The following is a 22008-nucleotide window of genomic DNA, read 5'->3' as shown; positions in this document are numbered from 1 at the left end:
TCAACTCCACCCATGGTCAGTTGGGTGCACAGTATTTATACAGCAATTGTCTTGGAATTATTGTCATCCTCTAACTTCTGCATGTGAATGGAAATCAGAGATTGCCCAGGGAGGCTGGATTTCAGATACACCCCTGAAGCGCGTTTCCCACTGACTGGCTCTGGTCTCCTCCATGGCAGAGTGCAATCAATGTGTTTCCATCAACCTCCCCATGACCTGTGCAGGGAGCCCCAGGGACAGCTCTGGGCTTGGGCTCCTGGCTGGGGCCCAGGACACCCAAAAGACGGGTGCTGCAGTGCCAGAGCCCTCCTTGGAACAAGCTCTTCAAGCACAGGACAGTGCCTGGTGCTGGCTATTGGATCGTTTTTCTAACCTTGTCCCCGTGGTATTCACTGAGCTTCATGCACAGAGCTTTTAATAACCAAAATACCAGTGATCAGAAGAAGAGCATGTTTAGATCTGACAGCATTTAAAGCAGCTCAAGTGACAGTGCCCTTTTCCTAGAACTAGATCACTCACTCTCCAGGACTACCAGCGAATTCCTTCTTTCTCAAAAGCATCAGCATTGTACAGGACTGCCTACCACCTCTCATGCTCTGATACAGACAGCATTGTGTTGATAGCTTTTTTTTTTTTTTTTTTTTCTGGAATGAATGTATGAATGTGTAAGTGTGCAAGATATTTGGGATGGGATGGAAATGCTGTACTGGGAATGTGTCAGAGCACATAGGATCTCAGACTGTATGTATGTGATTTTGTGCAGAGTTGTGGTTGGGTGGAGGGGTTTGTGCTTTTTTGCTGTTGTAGGCAGTGAAAGCCTACAGGGGCCTCCATGGATTTCTGGCGTGGCTGAGGATATTGCTTGATGGATGTTGTCAATGGGTACAAACAAACATGAAACATAGGCATAAGGTTTTTGAAAAGGATTCTTTGCATGTTTGGTTCTTTCATGTTTTGCCACATGTGTGTTACAAGTTTGTTAATCACTTTCCCATTTAAAAAAGTGAAATTATTTAAAGGTTACATATTTCTGCATACTTAACTCTATAATTACACATCTTTGTCTGTATCTTTCAGTAGGATAGAGAGACAAAAATAGATTAGTTTTCTTTTTCTTGAGCTGCATCTCAAGATGTTGTGCCACATATTGTCACAGATTCCAGGAATGTCATATGTCAGTTTAGATAAACACATTTTGTTTCTCTCATTTCAAGTATCACTTGAAGATAATAATTAATTTCAGTTAACAAGAACAATTTAGCCTTTTTCTACATACTGCTTTAGTGCTCTTAATGCGTTTCTTCAATAGCCTCAGAACAGAATGTGTAAAAGATAGATGTTATCTGTATGGTGCAACTGGAAGAGTTGCAGCACAAGCATGGAAAAAATCTGCTTTGGGCCAAGGAGCAAATCACTGGACATGTAGCAACAGAGTCCATAAGTCCTACATCCAAGTTCCCCAAGTGCCTTGACTAATCGAGATTCTCTTCTTAAGTCTCTTGTCAAATTATTTATAGTAGACACATTCACATCATTGGTAAGATAAAAAACATTTCTAAATATATCTAGTCAAATCAAATGACAATTATACCCTTAGTTAAGTTTGCCAGACAATGCTTTGCCAAATAATGTTTGCCAAAAAATATTTTGACCGAAGAAAGAGGAGGAATCCAGGGCATCTGCATACTAGACTCTATAAAAGTGTCTTTGGAGCTCTCTGGTCTGTCTTCAAGAAAAGCTTCAAGGTAAGTATTCTGGGTCTAGTAATTTGTTGAAATTAGGCATCCCACTTTGTATATTTTGCAGTATTTTTACTGCTGAAGCTGGTTTTGAAATAAGTTTTTCCAAATTCTTTCAAGGTATTTGTATATTTCATATCAGTATTAAAAAAAAAGAAAAAAGGAAAAAAGAAAAAGGATAACAGTAAGAATGTTCCTTTAATGTATTTTGTACTTTAAAATATGACCTTGTACAATTTGTACGTACTTGAAAGCTACTGTACAATCTGTACAATCTCACAAGACAAAAATAATACTAATTTTTAAAACCTTATTCCCTACTGTTAAAGAATGGAAAGATTTTTCTCGTCTGGGTTTAAATCATTAGACAGGAGGAAATTTAATTTTTCTAGATTTTAAGAATTCTAGAATGTGCTTAACATTAAAACATCAGAAAAGGTATCCTTGCAAGCACAGAATATTACTGATGCTACATTTATTTTGTCCTGCAGGGTCCTCTACCAATCTGTCTTCAGTGAAGTGCAGACATGACTTCTCCAGATGCTGAGATGGCTGTCTTTGGGGAGGCAGCTCCCTACCTCCGAAAGTCAGAAAAGGAAAGGATCGAGGCCCAGAACAAGCCTTTTGATGCCAAGACATCAGTCTTTGTGGTACATCCTAAGGAATCTTTTGTGAAAGGAACTATCCAAAGCAGGGAATCAGGGAAGGTCACTGTTAAGTCCGAAGCAGGAGAAGTAAGTTAAAAGCAAGGGTTAAAAACTTAAAGTAATTACCGCTCTCAGCCCTTAGCTGACATACTTGGATCTCTTTTTTTCCTCTGTCAGACTCTGACCGTGAAGGAAGATCAAATCTTCTCCATGAACCCTCCCAAGTATGATAAAATCGAGGACATGGCCATGATGACACACCTCCATGAACCTGCTGTGCTGTACAACCTCAAAGAGCGTTATGCAGCCTGGATGATCTATGTAAGTACCAGCAGCTGTCTTCCTTTGGGTAACTGGAAGGCCTGCTGTGCCAGGCTGAGCAGAAGGCAACGTGCTGTCTCCCTTCCTCGCAGACCTACTCGGGTCTCTTCTGTGTTACCATCAACCCCTACAAGTGGCTGCCGGTGTACAACCCGGAGGTGGTGTTGGCCTACCGAGGCAAAAAGCGCCAGGAGGCCCCTCCACACATCTTCTCTATCTCTGACAATGCCTACCAGTTCATGCTGACTGGTGAGTTGCTTGGTTTTCTTCAGAATCATTTGACTGAAAATATTCTCAGAGACAGAAGTCTTTTCACTGCGCAGTAGTTCAGTTTAAAGATGTTGGGAGGGTGTATGTCCTCTTGTCACTGAAAATATTTCTCTTTACTGGACGTCATCAGTGATTGTCTTTAATAATCTGGGTTAGAATTTATTGCCCAAGATACTTGGGAGGATAAACTTTCGAATTTCAGTTTTGCTCTTAGTTGAGAGGATTATTCTTTGAATGACTGGCTTTTCAGGACTGAAAATCATGAGGATGGAGTTCTGTGATGGTTTTGGTGTCAAGGAATAGCAAATTCAAAATCAAAGGGAATGCTTCCTGTAATGCCCTTATGAAATTTCAGGAACCACTCTTACTCAGGTGTTAGATTGAACTCTATGCAGAAAATTGGTACTTCCTCTCCCATTGCAGAAACCCATTCCTTCTTTTCCATTCAGTGGTATAAACTGAAGGAATAAGAAGGGTAGCAAACAGATTGCTTCAAACTTTTTTAGTATTTTCTAACTCTCCAAACATTAAAGAAAGAACAGATTACTTAGAAAAATATTAACCAAAGTAATTTAAGTAAGAGCATACCAATAAGCTTGATTTTTGTAATAGGCAAATAGGCAGGAATTTCTAAACAAGCAATTACTGGACATGTACCAAGAAGAAACTGACGCATTTATTTTAAAGTGAATGCATGTCTCACAAAACCACTGTTTTTTTTTAACAAAACAGAGATGGTGGAAGTAGCCTATCTCAATTAAACAAAGATCTTCAGCTGAGTCTATAAAGCAGCTATTTGTAGTCAGCATAAATTTTTATGCTTACATTCACTTACATTCTATAGCAGCTATAAAATTGAGAATGTTCAAACAGATCTAGTTAAGAAAAAGGAACACGTGGTAAAAAAGTTTTATTCCATTTTCACAGTGCAAAGTGTATACCAGTGAAGTTCTAGTGGGATCTGTTCTGGAAGTTCTGCCGTCCAACATTTATTTAAATTATCTAGAAATGTCGAAACATCTAAGATGACAAGATTTCTGATTTGACTAGGTCCTTCATCTTCTGTAAAGATGAAGTCCAACAGTAAAGAATTTCAGGAAAACTATATGAGATTCAATGACCAAGTTATCGTTCAGGGATACGGCAACAAAGTATGGTCAACAAGAATGTAAAATAATAAACACAGGAAAACAACCAATATTAAAGGTGTATAAAAGTGGGCTTGTTGCTGACAACTACTACTTCTGTTCTAATATAACTTTGAAAATTTTCACTCAGTGATCAGTTATATATAAAATAACAAACTGAAAGGATTGAAGACCAAAACAGAAAACATCATTATGTCACGATGGTTACCCAAAGAATGTCTGCACATTGTGTACTGTATTTATTTCTGTCTTCCTTTTCCAAACAAGAATACAGTGAAAATTGAACAGGTCAAGAAAAAGGTGAAAAGGTTTCCCAAAAGCATGGCAAGACATTTGCTCAGGTAACTCTAGACAGATGATTTGGGCTACTTCTCTACAAAATTATGTACAGTGTAGAGCAGACGGATAGACAAGGAAACAGTACAGTAAAAACTGTACAGTAAAAACTAAGCTCACCACAGACCAATTTTATTTTTTTCCTTCAAACAGTAAGTGGATCAGAAATGGAGCAGACATGATACTAAAAGTTAAAACAACATGAAAGCAACTGAGGAAGGGTTCAAGCTCAGGCAAATTCAGATGAAGCTCTTACAGAGAAATTTAGGTGTGGAAGTACTAAAATATCAACATTCCATTCAATACTCTGGGAGAGTATCCTAGGGAAAGATAAATAAATTATTAAGATATTTTCGTGATTTTTTTATGTAACACTCAATAGGACACTGACAGGAAAAAAAAACTGGTGGGACCTTTCAATTGACTGGGATGGTTGTTCCTGTATTATTCAGTTTATGAGAGGCACTTGTACTGGTTCATTTTAGCCTACAGATCAAAGTTCAAAGTTAATCAGTAAGTCTATCAAAATATCCATTAGCTTGGACTCCTTTTCCTAAAGAGAAGTGAGCAGCTTGACATGAACAGAATATCCAAACAAAAAAACATGTATACTAAATATTACATGGATTTCAATGATGACACATGTCAGATTCCATTTACTACTACTGGGAACTTCAAAGAATTCAAAAGGAATTAAGAGTGAAGAACTGCAGGTTTGGAAGAAGTTATCTGTATACCGATTATGCAACTGTTAAAAGTTCCCCAAAAACTTTTATCTGGGATACTCATGATGAGTATAAATAATGTCTTTGCTTCTGCCTCTTTCACAGACCGTGAGAATCAGTCAATCCTGATCACGTACGTACACACCCTGCTAAGGTCATTGTGGGGCTGCCCTGTGCCAGGGGACATGCTGCCTGACCACACTCTCTCTGCTACTCTGTTTGTTTTGACAGTGGAGAATCTGGTGCAGGGAAGACTGTGAACACAAAGCGTGTCATCCAGTACTTTGCAACAATTGCAGCTAGTGGGGAGAAGAAGAAAGAGGAGCCTGGCAAAATGCATGTAAATTAACAGATACTGGCTTGAAACAATGCTTTTCTCTGTTCCTCATTTTTGAAAAGTAATAACTAGGAATTATTATTGTCCTTTAGGGAACTCTTGAGGATCAAATCATCAGCGCCAACCCACTGCTGGAGGCATTTGGAAATGCCAAGACTGTGAGGAATGACAACTCCTCGCGCTTTGTAAGTTCAGAGAATCAGAAATCAGAATCGTAGAATCACAGAATCAAAGCATGGCTGACATTGAAAGTGATGTCTTCAGGTCACCTGGTCCAATCACCCTGCTCAATAAGAGTCACTTAGCCAGCTGGTTGCACAGGACCATGTCCAGGTGGCTTCTGAATATCTCCAAGGCATAAGTACCTAGAACCTCTCTGGGCAACATGTTCTATTGCTCAATCACCCTTGCAGTCACAGTGTTTCTGGATACACAACATCCCATGTTTTAGTTTCTGCCTCATGTTCTAGCACTGGACACCACTGAAAAGAGCCAGGCTCCATCTGCTTTGCACCCTCCCTTCAGGCGTTTATAGACATTGATGAGATCCCATGGCCATTCTCTATTCTAGGCTAAACAATCCCAGTTCACTCAGCATTTCATTGCATTGGAAAAGATCTCTCCATCCCATTACAAGACAAGTTATGCACCTAGTGGTATTACACGTTAAGAAGATGTCAAAAAAAATCCATCCAGGCTGAAGTGGTTCTTTTCCCCCTCAACAGGGCAAATTCATCAGAATCCACTTTGGGGCCACAGGCAAACTGGCTTCTGCTGACATTGAAACTTGTAAGTGACATCCTGGCATGATCACACCCCTTCCTAAATTCCTACCTCCGTGTCCCGTCTCATTCCTAACTCTTTCTTTCTGCCTTGCCAGATCTGCTGGAGAAGTCCAGAGTCACTTTCCAGCTCAAGGCAGAAAGAAGCTACCACATATTTTATCAGATCACCTCCAACAAGAAGCCAGAGCTGATTGGTAGGAAGGATCATTATATCTTCTTGAGGAAGATTGCTGAGCAGCTGATCTCTCTACTATCCAGCCGAAAGAACTAAGCCTGTGTCCTTCCTCTTCCTGCTTTCAGACATGCTTCTCATTACCACCAACCCATATGATTTCCACTTTGTGAGTCAAGGTGAGGTCACTGTACCCAGTATTGATGACCAGGAGGAGCTCATGGCTACAGATGTGAGTATCAGAGAAAAAAGATATCAACTGTGTATGTCTTGCAGGGTGACTTACTTAATACATATTTAACTTGACTGTTTCTACTGCAGAGTGCCATTGACATCCTGGGCTTCACTGTTGATGAAAAGACTGCCATCTACAAGCTGACAGGGGCTGTCATGCACTATGGGAACTTGAAGTTCAAGCAGAAACAGCGAGAGGAGCAGGCAGAGCCAGATGGCACAGAAGGTACCAGAAAATTCAGCTAGTGAAAAATGAGGAAAAGCATCTTTGTTCGTTGGCTGTCTAATTGCAGAGGTGCATGCCCAGTCATGGGAAGTACCATTCTTTTATCCAACAGATACTTCCCAAAAGTACCCAGCCTGAAAATTGGTACTTTAACACAGGATCTCTCTCACTCAGTAAAACATTCGACCACTATATCACCATGATGTACTAACAGATTTTTCGCCAAATATACCATGCATTCTTTGCTGTGCAGAAATTCAGTTGTCACAGAACAGGAGAGGAAACAGGATTTTGGAGTGCTTCTGGGAGCTTCTGGATTCAAGCTGTTCCTACTCAAGCCATGCCTGTTCTTGCTTTCAAAAAAGGCCAGCATTTGTTTCCATAATCCTTATTCCTTTCTAGACCTTCTCAGTAAAACCAGACCAATACTTTGCCATTTCTAGAAAAGTGAACAGCACAGCTGTTCACACTGACCAAATTCTAGCCATTGTCCAATGATAAATGCTTTTCTCTCTCTTTCTCCCTCTTTAGTGGCCGACAAGGCTGCCTACCTGATGGGCCTGAACTCAGCTGACCTTCTCAAAGCCCTGTGTTACCCTCGAGTGAAGGTTGGGAATGAATTTGTGACAAAAGGTCAAACTGTCGAACAGGTAAATAAAGATGGCTTCAAAAAAGAACAGGAGCATTCTTCTTCTGCCCTCGAAGGTAAGTCCAGTACTTTTTTCTCTGTTCTAGGTGAACAATGCAGTGGGTGCCTTGGCAAAAGCTGTCTACGAGAAGATGTTCTTGTGGATGGTTATTCGCATCAACCAACAGCTGGATACCAAGCAACCCAGACAGTACTTCATTGGTGTCCTGGACATTGCCGGTTTTGAGATCTTTGATGTGAGTAACGAAGATTTGGCATCATAGTTATGGAAGGGACAGGAAGAGATCATGAGGTCTCAGAAACAGATTTCTTTTTGGAATAGCCAAGGAAAAGGAAGTGCTGTGGGAAAACCCACAGCATGTTCCCTGTGTTGTGAATGCAGTCCTCATACTAGGGCTTCTGCGTCAGATCAAAGAAACTGCTGGAGTCTTGATTAGAGGGCAGAGAAATTTCTGGGTGGGACACTGAACAAGTTTCCATTCTCCAGGAGGTGAGAGAGCTGAGACACCTCCATGGTGCAGCAGCTAAGCTTATTGAAGGATCTGCTTTTGCGTAGAACAGTAAAAAAGAATTTTTCCCTGTTGATTGATCTAAATAACAATAATAAGAAGAAAATCCTGCAAAGACACCTTATTTATTTATTTACTTATTTATTTTACAACAGGAGTCCTGCTAAGGAAATATATGCCATTACATAATGGTTAGGTGTAGTGTTTCTGCTGGGGAACTTCAAAAAGAATCAGCAGAACACTAACAAAACCCTGTGGTCATTGCTGCCCCTTGAGAACCTGTGCAACTCTCCTTGCTTTGAACAGTTCAACAGCTTTGAGCAGCTGTGCATCAATTTCACCAATGAGAAACTGCAGCAGTTCTTCAACCACCACATGTTCGTGCTGGAGCAGGAGGAGTACAAGAAGGAAGGAATCGAATGGGAATTCATTGACTTTGGGATGGACCTGGCTGCTTGCATTGAACTCATTGAAAAGGTACCTTTTCCATTCAAATGTGTGATGTATTTTGGAATTTTGTGATGTTCCTGAGCCCGATTCAGATGGGAAAGAACTTATGACCAGCCAGTCAGTTTCAGTCAAACAAAGCATTTTGCAATGGAATTTACCTTAGTGTGGAGCAGAGAAATTAGGAAGGCTAGATGTAAATCTTTGTCACCAGTCCTGCACCACCCTGTCTTTGGGTGTGGAAAAGGTAGCCCATGCTCCCAACAAAAGAATTCTTTGAAACAAATTGGAGTCTGTCTCCTTTCCTTTTTCTCCTGAAGATTCAAAACAAAAGTCCACACACCATTTTGGGAAATAAGTGTTGCTTAATCTGATTTCCCAAGACAACAGGCCTCTTGTAGCTATTATATTTCCATCCACCCCTTCTCCCTCTGCCCATTCCACTGCCCATTCTAAACTGAACTGGAATGATATTCTTACCAGTTTGGTGAAGACGGGCTGCTGGAAGGCAAGGGGAGGCACAAATAAGCTCCCTGGCTGAGAACAACTCCCAGCCAACTTAGGCTCTTATCCAGGCTGAGATGCTACCCACAACATACAGGTACCGCTGAACCTCACAGCATATGCTCCACACTGTTGTGATCTTTCGCTGTTACTTCTTTTGCTATCTTCCAGCCCATGGGCATCTTTTCCATCCTGGAAGAGGAGTGCATGTTCCCCAAGGCAACTGACACCTCTTTCAAGAACAAGCTCTATGACCAGCATCTGGGCAAGTCCAGCAATTTCCAGAAGCCCAAGCCTGCCAAAGGCAAGGCCGAGGCCCACTTCTCCCTGATACACTATGCTGGCACAGTAGACTACAACATCACTGGCTGGCTTGAGAAGAACAAGGACCCCCTGAACGAAACTGTCATTGGGTTGTACCAGAAATCATCAGTGAAGACATTGGCCTTACTCTTTGCCAACTATGGTGGTGAAGCAGGTACGCTATGTAAAATCTGTGTTCATCATTTTCTTCCATTCATAGCAGAATCTCAAAGGCAACATTGAAGATTTTTTTTTTTCCTTTTTTTTCAATTTTTCCAATATTGCAGAGGCTGGTGGTGGTGGTAAGAAGGGTGGTAAGAAGAAGGGTTCTTCTTTCCAGACAGTCTCAGCACTTTTCAGGGTAAGAGAAAAATACCTTACCTCACTATTGAAAACAAACAATGAAATGAAACAGGAGTAGAAATCAAACAGTAGTGCTGTGACAAAACTGCCCCTGTAATTCACTGAGCAGACTGATTTATATTTATTCAACAAAGTTTACACTAGCATTACCACGGTAATATCCAATTAATCAGGAAACTGTAAGTTTCAGTTTTTACATGTATTTTATAAAACGTACATTACTCATATGCTAAATGTTACCCTATGATTTCCCAGGAAAATTTGAACAAGCTGATGACAAATCTACGCAGCACTCACCCCCATTTTGTCCGTTGCATCATCCCAAATGAAACAAAAACACCAGGTAAAGGGATCCAACAGCGGAAAAATTTGAGCCACAGAAGCTCTCTCCTGTGTCTCAAGCAGTAATCACAGTGCTTGTTAGGTGCCATGGAACATGAGCTGGTGCTGCACCAGCTGCGGTGTAATGGTGTGCTGGAAGGGATCAGGATTTGCAGGAAAGGATTCCCCAGCAGAGTCCTGTATGCTGACTTCAAACAAAGGTAAGAGTGCTCCACCTTTGTGTTAATTCAGACCAATTGGAACAGCCTAAGGAATCTAACATACTTGAAACATTATACTTCAAAATGGAGCAAAGTAGAATCATAGAAATTTTTTATTGTGAATTTCTGAATGATATCACAATCTTGAGGATTAGGATTCTCTCAGATTTTGAATTAACAGTATGGAAATGTCACTTACGCAGTCCTGAATGGGTGGGCTGTCCCTAATACATGTTACCCAACTGGCCAGTCCGATGTAGCTAAGAAGGCTGTGGGGTTCATTCGCCGTAGTGGTATTGGCAATAGTTGTTTCTTCATGTTCTGTTTTCTCCTACAGATACAGAGTGCTTAATGCCAGTGCTATTCCAGAAGGACAGTTCATGGACAGCAAGAAGGCTTCAGAGAAGCTCCTTGGGTCCATCGATGTGGACCACACTCAGTACAGATTTGGTCACACCAAGGTAGAAACAAGTCCTGCACTCAAAGACTATGTACCTCCGCTACCCATGACCTGAGACTGATGTGCTACAATGCTTCATTTTTTTTAAGGTGTTCTTCAAAGCTGGGCTAATAGGTCTTCTGGAGGAGATGAGAGATGAGAAGCTAGCAGAGATTATGACCATGACACAGGCCAGATGCAGGGGCTTCCTGATGAGAGTGGAGTATCGGAAAATGGTGGAGAGGAGGTAGACATTTATCACAAATGTACTTTATTCACAGGATGCTGTATTGGGTTTATGTGACAAGGTTTTAGTAGTGGGGAGGCTGTATGGGTAGACTCTGTGAGTAGAGTCCAGAAGCTGCCCCATGTTAGACAAAAGACAGTTCCAGCTGGCTCCAAAAGGGATCTGCCACTGGCCAGAGCCAACACAATAAGTGATGTTGGTTGCGCCTCTTTGAGAACATATTTAAGAAAGGGAAAAAAACAAACAAACAAAAAAAACCCACCTACTGCACAGAAGCAGCTGGGAGAGCAAGGAATGAGAAACAGCCCTGCAGACACCAAAGTCAGTGCAGAAGGAGGGCAGGAGGTGCTCCAGGCACAAAGCAGCAGTTCCCCTGTGGCCTGTGGAGAGGCCCCTGGTGGAGCAGGCTGTCCCCCTGCAGCCCATGGGTCCCACAGTGGAGCAGATCTCCATGCTGCAGCCCATGGAGGAGCTCTTGGCGGAGCAGGTGCATGTAGCCTGAAGGAGGCTGCAGCCCATGGAGACCCCCTCACAGAGCAGGACCTGGGCTGGAGCTGCAGGCCGTGGAGAGGAGACCACACAGGAGCATGGGGTCTGGGGGGAGCTGCCGCCATCGGTGACACATGTTGGAGCAGTTTGCTCCTGGGGGGTGGACCCCATGCTACAGACCCATGTTGGAGCAGTTCTTAAATTGCTGCTGCCTGTGGGAAGCCCCTGCAGGATCAGTTTGGGAAGGACGGCATCCTATGGGAGGGACCCCATGCTGGGGTAGGGGCAGAAAGAGACCGTGAAGGAGCAGTGGAGACGAAGCATTAGGGACTGACCCCTATTCCCCATTCACCTGCGCTGCTCAGGGGAGGAAGTAGAAAAGGGTGGACTGGGGGAAGATGTTTGTAGTTTGCTTTTAGTTTCTCTCTGCTCTAGTCTCTTTGTAATAGGTAATAAATGGCATTAATCTCCCAGTCCTCAGTCTGTTAGGCCCATGACAATAATTTTTGAGTGATCTCACTGTTCTTATCAAAACCCTTGAGCCCCTTTCATTGTATTTTCTCCCCTTTCCTTTTGAGGAGGGGGTGTGAGAGAGCAGTGTGCTGAAGTTCAGCTGCCCAGCTGTGTAAAAACACCACAGATACATTAGTAAATGAGTCTAAATTCACAGCCTTTGGCTATGTTATTAACATGGGGATTTTATTTCAGGGACTCGATCTTCTGTATCCAGTACAATGTTCGTGCATTCATGAACGTCAAGCACTGGCCCTGGATGAAGCTGTTCTTCAAAATCAAGCCCTTGCTGAAGAGTGCAGAATCTGAGAAGGAGATGGCCAACATGAAACAAGAGTTTGAGAAAACCAAGGAAGAACTTGCAAAGTCTGAGGCAAAGAGGAAAGAACTGGAGGAGAAAATGGTGACCCTGTTGCAGGAAAAAAATGACCTTCAGCTCCAAGTGCAGGCAGTGAGTGTCACCATTTATTTGTCCCTGTTTTTTTTTTTTTTTTTTTAATCTTCTTTTTGTTTGTTTGTTTGTCTGTTTGTTTGCTTTTCCAAGCAGAGACTTACAGGAAGCTGACTAAATTGCAATAGAAAAAAAGTCACACACTCAAAGTTACTCTAAAGTTGAGTAACTGTGAACACTGCCAGGGGCACAGCAAGTTCCCTGTCAGTCAGTGAGGATAAATGTAAGTGCCAAATGAGACTCAGCAGCCCTGATGTCCTGAGGAAAGAGCCAAGTAGCGCTAGCCAACAGGTTATATGCAGCAGACACCTTTGTGTGACCTGGAAGGGAAGCATCTCCATCTGTTCAACTTCCAAAGCTGTGTGTCCATGTAAAAGAGTAAAGGCAACCCTGAGAAGGACCCACTTTACATAAACACAGATACACTATAAGGCTAGATTACCTTCACACGCACAGATCCTTGGTGTTCAACTTCAATCAGGAAAAGGCAGTTTCTTAAATCCAAGCAAAACACTACTTTCTTCACTGTTTTATTCCCACAAACGGAAAAACCTTGGCTACCCAAACATGATAACGATCATGGTGAGTCAATTATAAAATAGAGGCTATTGAATACTGAGTCTGTGAGGGAAAAAGGCTACAAATCTACGGCCTTGCTGAGAGTTGTCACTGTTCTGTCAAGCTCAAGCATGTATGAGGTATTCTCATAACTACAACCTCTGTGAGCCATTTTAAAGAAAGAAAGAAAGAAAGAAAGAAAGAACGAACGAACGGAAGAAAGGAAGAAAAAAAAAGGAATTACCATTGATGTCAGATGGCAAGGCCTCCACATTTTAACATGTGCCTACTTACAGATACACAACAGAAATTTCAAAATGTTATAACCCACAAAAACCTCTGTCTCCCCATCAGGAAGCAGACAGCTTGGCTGATGCTGAGGAAAGGTGTGACCAGCTCATCAAAACCAAAATCCAACTGGAAGCCAAAATTAAGGAGGTGACAGAACGGGCCGAGGATGAGGAAGAAATCAATGCTGAGCTGACAGCCAAGAAGAGGAAACTGGAGGATGAATGTTCAGAGCTGAAGAAAGATATTGATGACCTGGAGTTAACCTTGGCTAAAGTTGAGAAGGAAAAACATGCCACTGAAAACAAGGTACACACATGGAGAGTCACACAAAGGGAGAAGGGATAGATACCTCCCATTATTAGGCTGGCATCCCCCTAGTTTGCGTTAACCGTCCAGGTTCTCTCCCCTCCCAGATTCTTGCACACCCCCAGCCCCCTTACTGGCAGTGAAGTATGAGAAGCTAAAAAGTCCTTGACTTAGTGCGAACACTGCCCGGCAACAGTTAAAACCAGTGTGTTATCAACATTATTCTCATCCTAGATCTGAAACACAGCACCATACCAGCTAGAAAATGAACTCTATCCTAGCTGAAACCAGGACACTGCACCAGGAATCAGGTTTTTGACTGAATATTAAATATTTTATCCAATTTATAGGTGAAAAACCTTACAGAGGAGATGGCATCCCTGGATGAGACCATAGCCAAGCTGACAAAAGAGAAGAAAGCCCTCCAAGAGGCCCACCAGCAGACACTGGACGACCTGCAGGCCGAAGAGGACAAAGTCAATACATTGACCAAAGCAAAAACCAAGCTGGAGCAGCAAGTGGATGATGTAAGCACACGTGCCTCCAGCAAGACAGGACAGGTATGGAGTTCGACCTGCCTGGCATTGATGGTGTTGTTGTGTTTAGCTGGAAGGGTCCCTGGAGCAAGAGAAGAAACTGCGCATGGACCTTGAAAGGGCTAAGAGGAAACTTGAGGGAGACCTGAAGCTGGCCCATGACAGCATAATGGATTTGGAAAATGATAAGCAGCAGCTGGATGAGAAACTGAAAAAGTAAGTGTGGTTGTGAGACACCTGAGTGTGGGTCAGGTGCATTTATTAGGTAGTTTTATTCAGGTGTTAACACTGTGATTCTGTATGCTTTGTGCAAAGGAAAGACTTTGAAATCAGCCAGATCCAGAGCAAAATTGAGGATGAGCAAGCCCTGGGCATGCAATTGCAGAAGAAGATCAAGGAGCTGCAGGCAAGCCTCTGGTCCTTCCCTTCCGCCCTTCAGAAGGACATCAGTACAAGGAGGGCATGGGTGTGAAGGGTCTCGCATTTTCCCCAGGCCCGTATCGAGGAACTGGAGGAGGAAATTGAGGCAGAGCGAACCTCTCGGGCAAAAGCAGAGAAGCACCGTGCTGACCTCTCCAGGGAACTGGAGGAGATCAGCGAGCGCCTGGAAGAAGCAGGAGGGGCTACAGCAGCTCAGGTTGAGATGAACAAGAAGCGTGAGGCAGAATTTCAGAAGATGCGCCGCGACCTCGAAGAGGCCACGCTGCAGCACGAAGCCACAGCTGCCGCCCTGCGGAAGAAGCACGCAGACAGCACAGCTGAGCTTGGGGAGCAGATCGACAACCTGCAACGAGTCAAGCAGAAGCTGGAGAAGGAGAAGAGTGAGCTGAAGATGGAGATAGATGACTTAGCCAGTAACATGGAGTCTGTCTCCAAAGCCAAGGTAAAGAATTGCAGTAGAATTCACAGGGCCAAGGTACAGCACATAGCCTGAATCTACTAGTCACACTCTCATATAAGAATCCTGCTGTGAGAATTAGACAGCGTGCAGGTGTTCATTTCCTCTCCTTCCTTGTTTTTGATACCTAGGCAAATCTGGAGAAGATGTGCCGCACTCTGGAAGACCAGCTGAGTGAGATCAAAACTAAGGAGGAGCAGAATCAGCGCATGATCAATGACCTCAATACTCAGAGAGCTCGTCTGCAGACAGAAACAGGTGAGACATCCCCAGTCCTGAGGTGCAATGGCAGAACCTGAAAATCAGGAGGATACACCGTGGTGCAAAGCAAGAATTGGGCTAACGTCTCAAAGCAACCCCAGATTACAGGGCTTTACAGTGTTCTCCAGGGCTAAGTATTGGGGACAGTTTTGTTTAACATTTTGATCAACAATCTTGGTTGAGGGGACTGAGTGCACGCTCAGTTATTTTGCAGACAACACCAAGCTGGACAGGAATGTTGATCTGCTTGAGGATAGGAAGGCTCTGCAGAGCGATCTGGGTAGGCAAGATCAATGGGCTGCAACCAGTTTTATGGTATTCAGCAAAGCTAAGTGCTGGGTGCTGCATTTGGGTCACAACAACCAAGTGCAGCAATATAGGCTTGGGAAAGAGTGTCTGGAAAGCTGCTCAGCAGAAAAGTATCTGGGGGTGCTTGTCCACAGCTGTCTTACCATGAGCCAGCAGTGTGCCCAGGTGGGCACCAATGTCATCCTGTCCTGTATCAGAAACAGTGTGGCCAGCTGGTCTAGGGAAGTGATTGTCCCTGTGTATTTGGCACTGGTGAGACCACACCTCAGATACTGTGTTCAGATTTGGGCCACTCACTGCAAAGAACATACTGAGTTCCTGGAATATGAAGAGCAAAGAAGCTGGTGAAGGGACTGGAAAGCAAGACATGCAAGACATGTGAGGAGCCGCTGAGGGAGCTGGGTTTGGTTAGTCTTGAGAAAGGGGGATGAAGGGAGACCTCACGGCTTTCTAGAACTGCCTGAAAGTTGGTTGTAGCAAGGTGGGTGCTGGTTTCTTTCCTCACGTGACAAGTGACAGGACATGAGGAAATAGCATCAAGTTGCATCAGGGGAGGTTTAGATTAGGTGTCAGGAGGAATTTCTCTGTGGAAGGAGTGGTTAGGCACTGGAACAGGCTGCCTAGGGAAGTAGCAGAGTCTCCATTCCTGGAGATATTTAAGAGATGAATGGATGTGATGCTCAGGAAAATGTTTAGTAGTGAACTTGGTAGTTCACTATAGTGTTACATCATGGTTGGACTTGATGATCTGATGGGTCTTTCTAAATGATTCTATGATTCTACCGTTAGTGTAACTTTATTTATTTATTTATTTTTCACTTGCCAGGTGAATATTCACGCCAGGTGGAAGAAAAGGATGCTTTGATTTCTCAGCTGTCTAGGGGCAAGCAGGGATTTACCCAACAGATTGAGGAACTGAAGAGACATCTAGAGGAAGAAATAAAGGTCTGGAAGTACCCTACTTCCTGCAAGCCACATCACCCAGAAATGCATGAGTTATACTCATCACAACACACAGGGAAGGAACCGTAGTGATTTTGATGCTAGAGGAAGTCATCCACAAGCCCTTAATGAGATTCTGATGCCCTCCAAGACAGCATGCACACACATCTGTAGGCACGTTTACAGAAACAAGGGATTAGTGTCCCCTGGCCACCTTTCACTAACACATCCTAATCCTCTAGCACACATTTATGAGGGATTCATCATCTCCCAGCTATACATTTTTCTCATCAGAGTTTACCCACCCTTTCCCTGGGGCAGTTCTCCTGTGCATGACAATTTCACTGTCAAGATGCATCTCAAGATGTGTATCCAGGTTACTAATCCCAGTGTCCCCACAGGCCAAGAACGCCTTGGCCCACGCCTTACAGTCTGCTCGCCATGACTGTGACTTGCTCCGGGAACAGTATGACGAGGAGCAGGAAGCCAAGGGAGAGCTGCAGCGTGCCCTGTCCAAAGCCAACAGCGAAGTGGCCCAGTGGAGAACCAAATATGAGACGGATGCTATTCAGCGCACGGAGGAGCTGGAGGAGGCCAAGTATGTGGGAAGTGGGATGTTGAATGGGTGGAGAAGACTGAGACTGCTAAGGGTATTTGGAAGGAGTCTTTGAGGATGGGTCAAGATAGGGATGGGATGAAGGCATCAATATACTCTCTTTGTGGTAGAGGGCAGAGAGGGAGAAAGATGAAAAGCGTGCTGTGGAAAAAGTTCAGACTGGAAGGACAAACTTGCCCTTAGGGTGTTAGAAGAGCTAAGACAGTCTGAATACTCAATTGGTGCTAGGGCAGAGACGCGATAGGCCCTTTAGGCTGCATGCTGCCTTGGACAGAATAAATACTGTGGACAGCTCAAGGAACTAAGTCCCCTAAGCAGGCAAGTGCCCTCTTGTGAATCTTATAAAATTGGCTACCCTTTACTCTCTAACCTGAAGCCGTGATCATCTCCTCCCAGAAAGAAGCTGGCACAGCGCCTGCAGGATGCAGAAGAACACGTTGAAGCTGTCAACGCCAAATGTGCTTCCCTGGAAAAGACAAAACAGAGGCTGCAGAACGAGGTGGAAGACCTGATGATTGACGTGGAGCGAACAAATGCTGCCTGCGCAGCTCTGGACAAGAAGCAGAAGAACTTTGACAAGGTATTCTGGCCTCTGGCCCTGTGCTTCCTGGGCAGAGCATCCCTTCACAATTGCCACATCCATACTCACACCCTGTTGATCTGCCCAGATCCTGGCAGAGTGGAAGCAGAAGTACGAGGAAACACAGGCTGAGCTGGAAGCTTCCCAGAAGGAGTCTCGCTCTCTCAGCACGGAGCTGTTTAAGATGAAGAATGCCTATGAGGAGTCCCTGGACCACCTGGAAACGCTGAAGCGTGAGAACAAGAACTTGCAGCGTAAGTCCGTGGCTTTCTGCTGCTGGCCGGGCTTTCCCCCAAGCTTGTCTACCCACCACTCCACACGGGTGTGTGCCTGCAGTGATGAGAAGAGACCTGTCACCCTGGTGTGTGAGGGCCCTTCCCTTTATGCCCTATGTCTGACCATGCCTTGTTTCACCCTTCCCTACAGAGGAGATTTCTGACCTCACGGAGCAGATTGCAGAGGGAGGAAAGGCGATCCACGAGCTGGAGAAAGTCAAGAAGCAGATTGAGCAGGAGAAATCTGAAATCCAAGCCTCCCTGGAGGAAGCTGAGGTACAAAGTGCTAATGAGTGGTGTCCAGACTGAAAGAATGGGAACAGAAATCTGCAGACGTGGCAAGAAAGCCAAACTGTATTTCATGTGGTATCGTATTAGAGATTACTTAGAAAGCAAGCCACAGTTTTATTCACTGTTCCTACTAACTTGTCCAGGCCTCCCTAGAACATGAAGAGGGGAAAATCCTGCGCCTCCAGCTGGAGCTCAACCAGGTCAAGTCTGAGATTGACAGGAAGATAGCAGAGAAAGATGAGGAAATCGACCAGCTGAAGAGAAATCACCTCAGAATTGTGGAGTCCATGCAAAGCACCCTGGATGCTGAGATCAGGAGCAGGAATGAAGCCCTGCGGCTGAAGAAGAAGATGGAGGGAGACCTGAATGAAATGGAGATCCAGCTGAGCCATGCCAACCGTGTGGCTACAGAGGCACAAAAGAACCTGAGAAACACACAGGCAGTGCTAAAGGTATAAACCAAAGTATGTGCACGTAGGCATCTATCTTGCCTCATGTTACACCAACATCATAACTGTACAAATAATTTATTAAAAGAGCAGGGAATGTCTCTGATGTCTCTGTCCAACAGTGCTGCAGTGATCAGCCACCTCATAATCTCTCTTTCCCCTCTTACAGGATACTCAAATACACTTGGATGATGCTCTCAGGACGCAGGAAGACCTGAAAGAACAGGTGGCCATGGTGGAGCGCAGAGCAAACCTCTTACAGGCTGAAGTTGAGGAGCTGCGGGCAGCCCTGGAGCAGACGGAGCGGTCAAGGAAAGTGGCTGAGCAGGAGCTTCTGGATGCAAGCGAGCGCGTGCAGCTCCTCCATACCCAGGTCGGATACTTTGCTGGAAATGAATCCCGCCCACAGGAGATAACATAGAATGAGATTGCTATGTATCTTGCTTGTTGCTATGCATCTTACCGTGTACGTATTTGAAGAGCAAAGCTGTGACATGACCAGTCCAGCCAGGCACACGTCTGGTTTGCCGCTAGGGCCCTAAAGAGGACCTTTGAATTAAAGACTTGCATAAACATTACTCTCACTCTCAACTCTTGATGTGGAGGTGTTAGATCTGACAGTACAAATCCTATCCTTCTTGTTGCACAGAACACCAGCTTGATCAACACCAAGAAGAAGCTGGAAACAGACATCGTGCAAATTCAGGGTGAAATGGAGGAGACAATCCAGGAAGCCCGCAATGCTGAAGAGAAGGCCAAGAAGGCCATCACAGATGTGAGTTGGGGCACTCTGTCACTGAGGATGGTGGATGTATCCTCCCCCAAAATGTCTTCGGCCCCAACCTGGCTTTGCTGCTTTGCCTCTCCAGGCGGCCATGATGGCGGAAGAGCTGAAGAAGGAACAGGACACCAGTGCCCACCTAGAGAGAATGAAGAAGAACCTGGACATGACGGTGAAAGACCTGCAGCACCGTCTGGATGAGGCTGAGCAGCTGGCTCTGAAGGGAGGCAAGAAGCAAATCCAGAAGCTGGAGGCCAGGGTGCGTAGGGATGGTATTTGTGCACGAGCGAGCGTGTCATAAAGGGAGCCACCTGGAAAGCTCCAAAGATGGGCTTCTCATTGCAGGTGCGGGAGCTGGAAGGGGAGGTAGATGCTGAGCAGAAGCGCAGTGCTGAAGCCGTGAAGGGTGTGCGCAAGTACGAGAGGAGGGTGAAGGAGCTGACCTACCAGGTAAGGCAGGAGGTGTCTTTGTGCTGACGCACCCTTCTCACAGAAAGCCAAAGCATTTTTCCGTGAACTCCAAGAGGACATGTTTTCTGGTGCTGTGGGGAAACCAACTCTCTCTCTTTCCTGCTTACCAACCACTCTAGTCTGAGGAAGACCGGAAGAACATTCTCAGGCTCCAGGATCTGGTGGACAAGCTGCAGATGAAGGTGAAATCCTACAAGAGACAAGCTGAGGAGGCTGTAAGTATTGCTTGGAGAGTGGCCATGAGCACCCTTCCATCGGGGCAGCACAGTCATTGAGATGAGCACGAATACAAGGAAAGAGGCATGAAAGTAACTCCAAAGACACAACAGTCTTGGCCATGTGGTTCATTCCCGTGTCAGCAGGCCTCGCCTTCTTCTGGCCATGCTGCACTCAGGGATGAACCAAGGGTTATTCTGCCGCCTGTTTGATTCAGGAAGTCAGACCAAAATTCCTGAGGGCCTCGTCCATTGACTGAGAAGCTCATGAATCTCTGACGCTGGTAACAGCACAGGGTTTCTGAGTCTTTCTCAACCTAATAAACCACAGGGAAAATTGGGCACCGAGTAGTGGGAGAATAAGCACACAAAATGAGAAGGCCACGTGACAGAATTGCTCCTCAAGAGTGACAGAGTACAGGTGCAGCTTGCAACAGAGGGGTCCTGAATAAGGGAGGATGATGAGCTCTTTGAGAGGGTTCTGGGTCAGCAGTGGTAGGTAGGAGACAGGAGGTCTGTGCTTTCTCCGCGTAATCACCAGAGCCCCTCAAGGCCCAGACGCATGAGGAGTGAAACCCCTGCCCCGGGCTCTTCACCACCAACTCCCTCTCCCCACACAGGAGGAGCTGTCCAATGTCAACCTCTCCAAATTCCGCAAGATCCAGCACGAGCTGGAGGAAGCCGAGGAGCGGGCCGACATTGCAGAGTCACAGGTCAACAAGCTCCGAGCAAAGAGCCGGGAGTTTCATGGCAAGAAGATAGAAGAGGAAGAGTGAGGATGTCGTGTGGCAGCAAAGTGGCCTGAGGGATGCACAAAATGTGAACCCTCTGTCACTTCTTCCATAACTGGGATTTGTAGCCCCCTGCATACATAAGGAATAAAGTCTGTAGATTACTTCACATACCCACCATGAGCATTAGTTCTCATCTGCTTCTCTTTTTACTGGTTAGGTCTCTATCATCATTTGTTTTTGGGCACAGCTTTGGTTATAGCCTCTGTATACCAACATCACGGTACAGCTTTCTGTCACCTAGTTCCCAATGGCTCATCCCTTCTATATCACTTAATGACTGGGTCAAGATTGCAAGTGGCAATTCAAAGGCAGAGAAATCGCAATAGTAGTTCCTGATAGTGACTTCTTCCAGTTCAGCCTGCTTACGGTTTGGTCCCAAACCTCTGGTGTTATGTTTGCCCATCCAGCGCCTCAATCGCCTCCCAGTTGTGCAGCAAGCAATGTAACAGTTAACCTAGACAATGTCAGGTGTGAACTGCTCCTTTAGCTGGCCACTTTGGAAGGCGGATTTGTGGAGGGCCAATAACTGACAGAGTTTATGTTTTGCTGGGAAGCTGATATAAGGTGCTCTTTAGCCTCCAGTATGTTTGCTTCATTAATTTGGTTAGATGGGGTTGGGGGACTGTGAAGACTGTTGTGCCCTTCCAAAGAGATGAACCCTGTTAAGTTCAAGTCCGCCTTATATCGGGATCAGCACAGAATCCTTTGAAAGGGTAGATAAGCATGTGGATGGGGAGACCCATCCAATAAAACCCATGGGGATTCCCAAACCCTTTCAGCAAGGTCTCCCAACAAAGGCTTTGGCAGAGAGAGGAAGCCATGGGATAAGAAGGAACCTTCTCGCCTGTCTAAATAATCCTCAAAGACACAGAACGAAGGAGGAGTTATCTGTGAGTGGTCTGTGCTGCCCAAGCTATCCATAAAGCAACCTGAAGAGGTGCTGAGCAGGAAGGTGCGCAACGTTTCCTGATGAAATAATACCATTCCAGGCGGTAAGGCCAATGACTGATGCCTAAGAACCAGAGAAGGCTTTAATGGC

At 44.9% G+C, this 22008-nt stretch overlaps 1 protein-coding gene and 1 long non-coding RNA gene across 3 annotated transcripts in view; one reads left to right on the top strand and one right to left on the bottom strand.

The window, feature by feature from the left end:
- The window catches only part of LOC125184268 (uncharacterized), a 213179-nt gene that overhangs the window by 144363 nt on the left and 46808 nt on the right, over positions 1-22008 (bottom strand). The window lies entirely within an intron of this gene.
- LOC125181863 (myosin heavy chain, skeletal muscle, adult-like) lies at positions 2222-21089 on the top strand. Of its 2 annotated transcripts, XM_066980183.1 has the most exons (38): positions 2222-2473; positions 2564-2707; positions 2800-2956; positions 5292-5319; positions 5418-5526; positions 5616-5708; positions 6249-6312; positions 6404-6502; positions 6609-6712; positions 6802-6940; positions 7472-7590; positions 7676-7825; positions 8405-8575; positions 9221-9527; positions 9640-9713; positions 9971-10058; positions 10140-10257; positions 10595-10718; positions 10807-10943; positions 12141-12396; positions 13309-13551; positions 13902-14078; positions 14158-14303; positions 14403-14493; positions 14581-14970; positions 15117-15243; positions 16382-16500; positions 16899-17095; positions 17510-17693; positions 17782-17947; positions 18120-18244; positions 18403-18711; positions 18878-19081; positions 19358-19483; positions 19578-19748; positions 19835-19939; positions 20080-20175; positions 20796-21089. In XM_066980183.1, exons 1-38 carry the CDS (start codon positions 2267-2269, stop codon positions 20949-20951), a joined length of 5820 nt encoding a protein of 1939 aa, XP_066836284.1. In that variant the 5' UTR covers positions 2222-2266; the 3' UTR covers positions 20952-21089. The 2 variants fall into 2 exon arrangements, with proteins under 2 accessions (XP_066836284.1, XP_066836285.1); XM_066980184.1 differs by lacking the exons at positions 2222-2473; positions 2564-2707; positions 2800-2956; ... (3 more) ...; positions 6249-6312; positions 6404-6502 and adding an exon at positions 7194-7305.

The sequence above is a fragment of the Anser cygnoides genome, chromosome 19, assembly GCF_040182565.1.
Source record: "Anser cygnoides isolate HZ-2024a breed goose chromosome 19, Taihu_goose_T2T_genome, whole genome shotgun sequence".
In the NCBI taxonomy this organism is placed as follows: Eukaryota; Metazoa; Chordata; class Aves; order Anseriformes; family Anatidae; genus Anser; species Anser cygnoides.
Note: the sequence above shows the minus strand (reverse complement) of the source record. Positions and strands in the feature narration are given on the sequence as shown.

Coding starts and splice junctions, on each gene's coding strand:
- LOC125181863 (XM_066980183.1), top strand. CDS start 2,267: ATGACTTCTCCAGATGCTGAGATGGCTGTCTTTGGGGAGGCAGCTCCC. Junction 6,713..6,801: donor AGGAGCTCATGGCTACAGAT/GTGAGTATCAGA, acceptor TTTCTACTGCAG/AGTGCCATTGACATCCTGGG. Junction 17,096..17,509: donor GAGGAGCTGGAGGAGGCCAA/GTATGTGGGAAG, acceptor ATCTCCTCCCAG/AAAGAAGCTGGCACAGCGCC.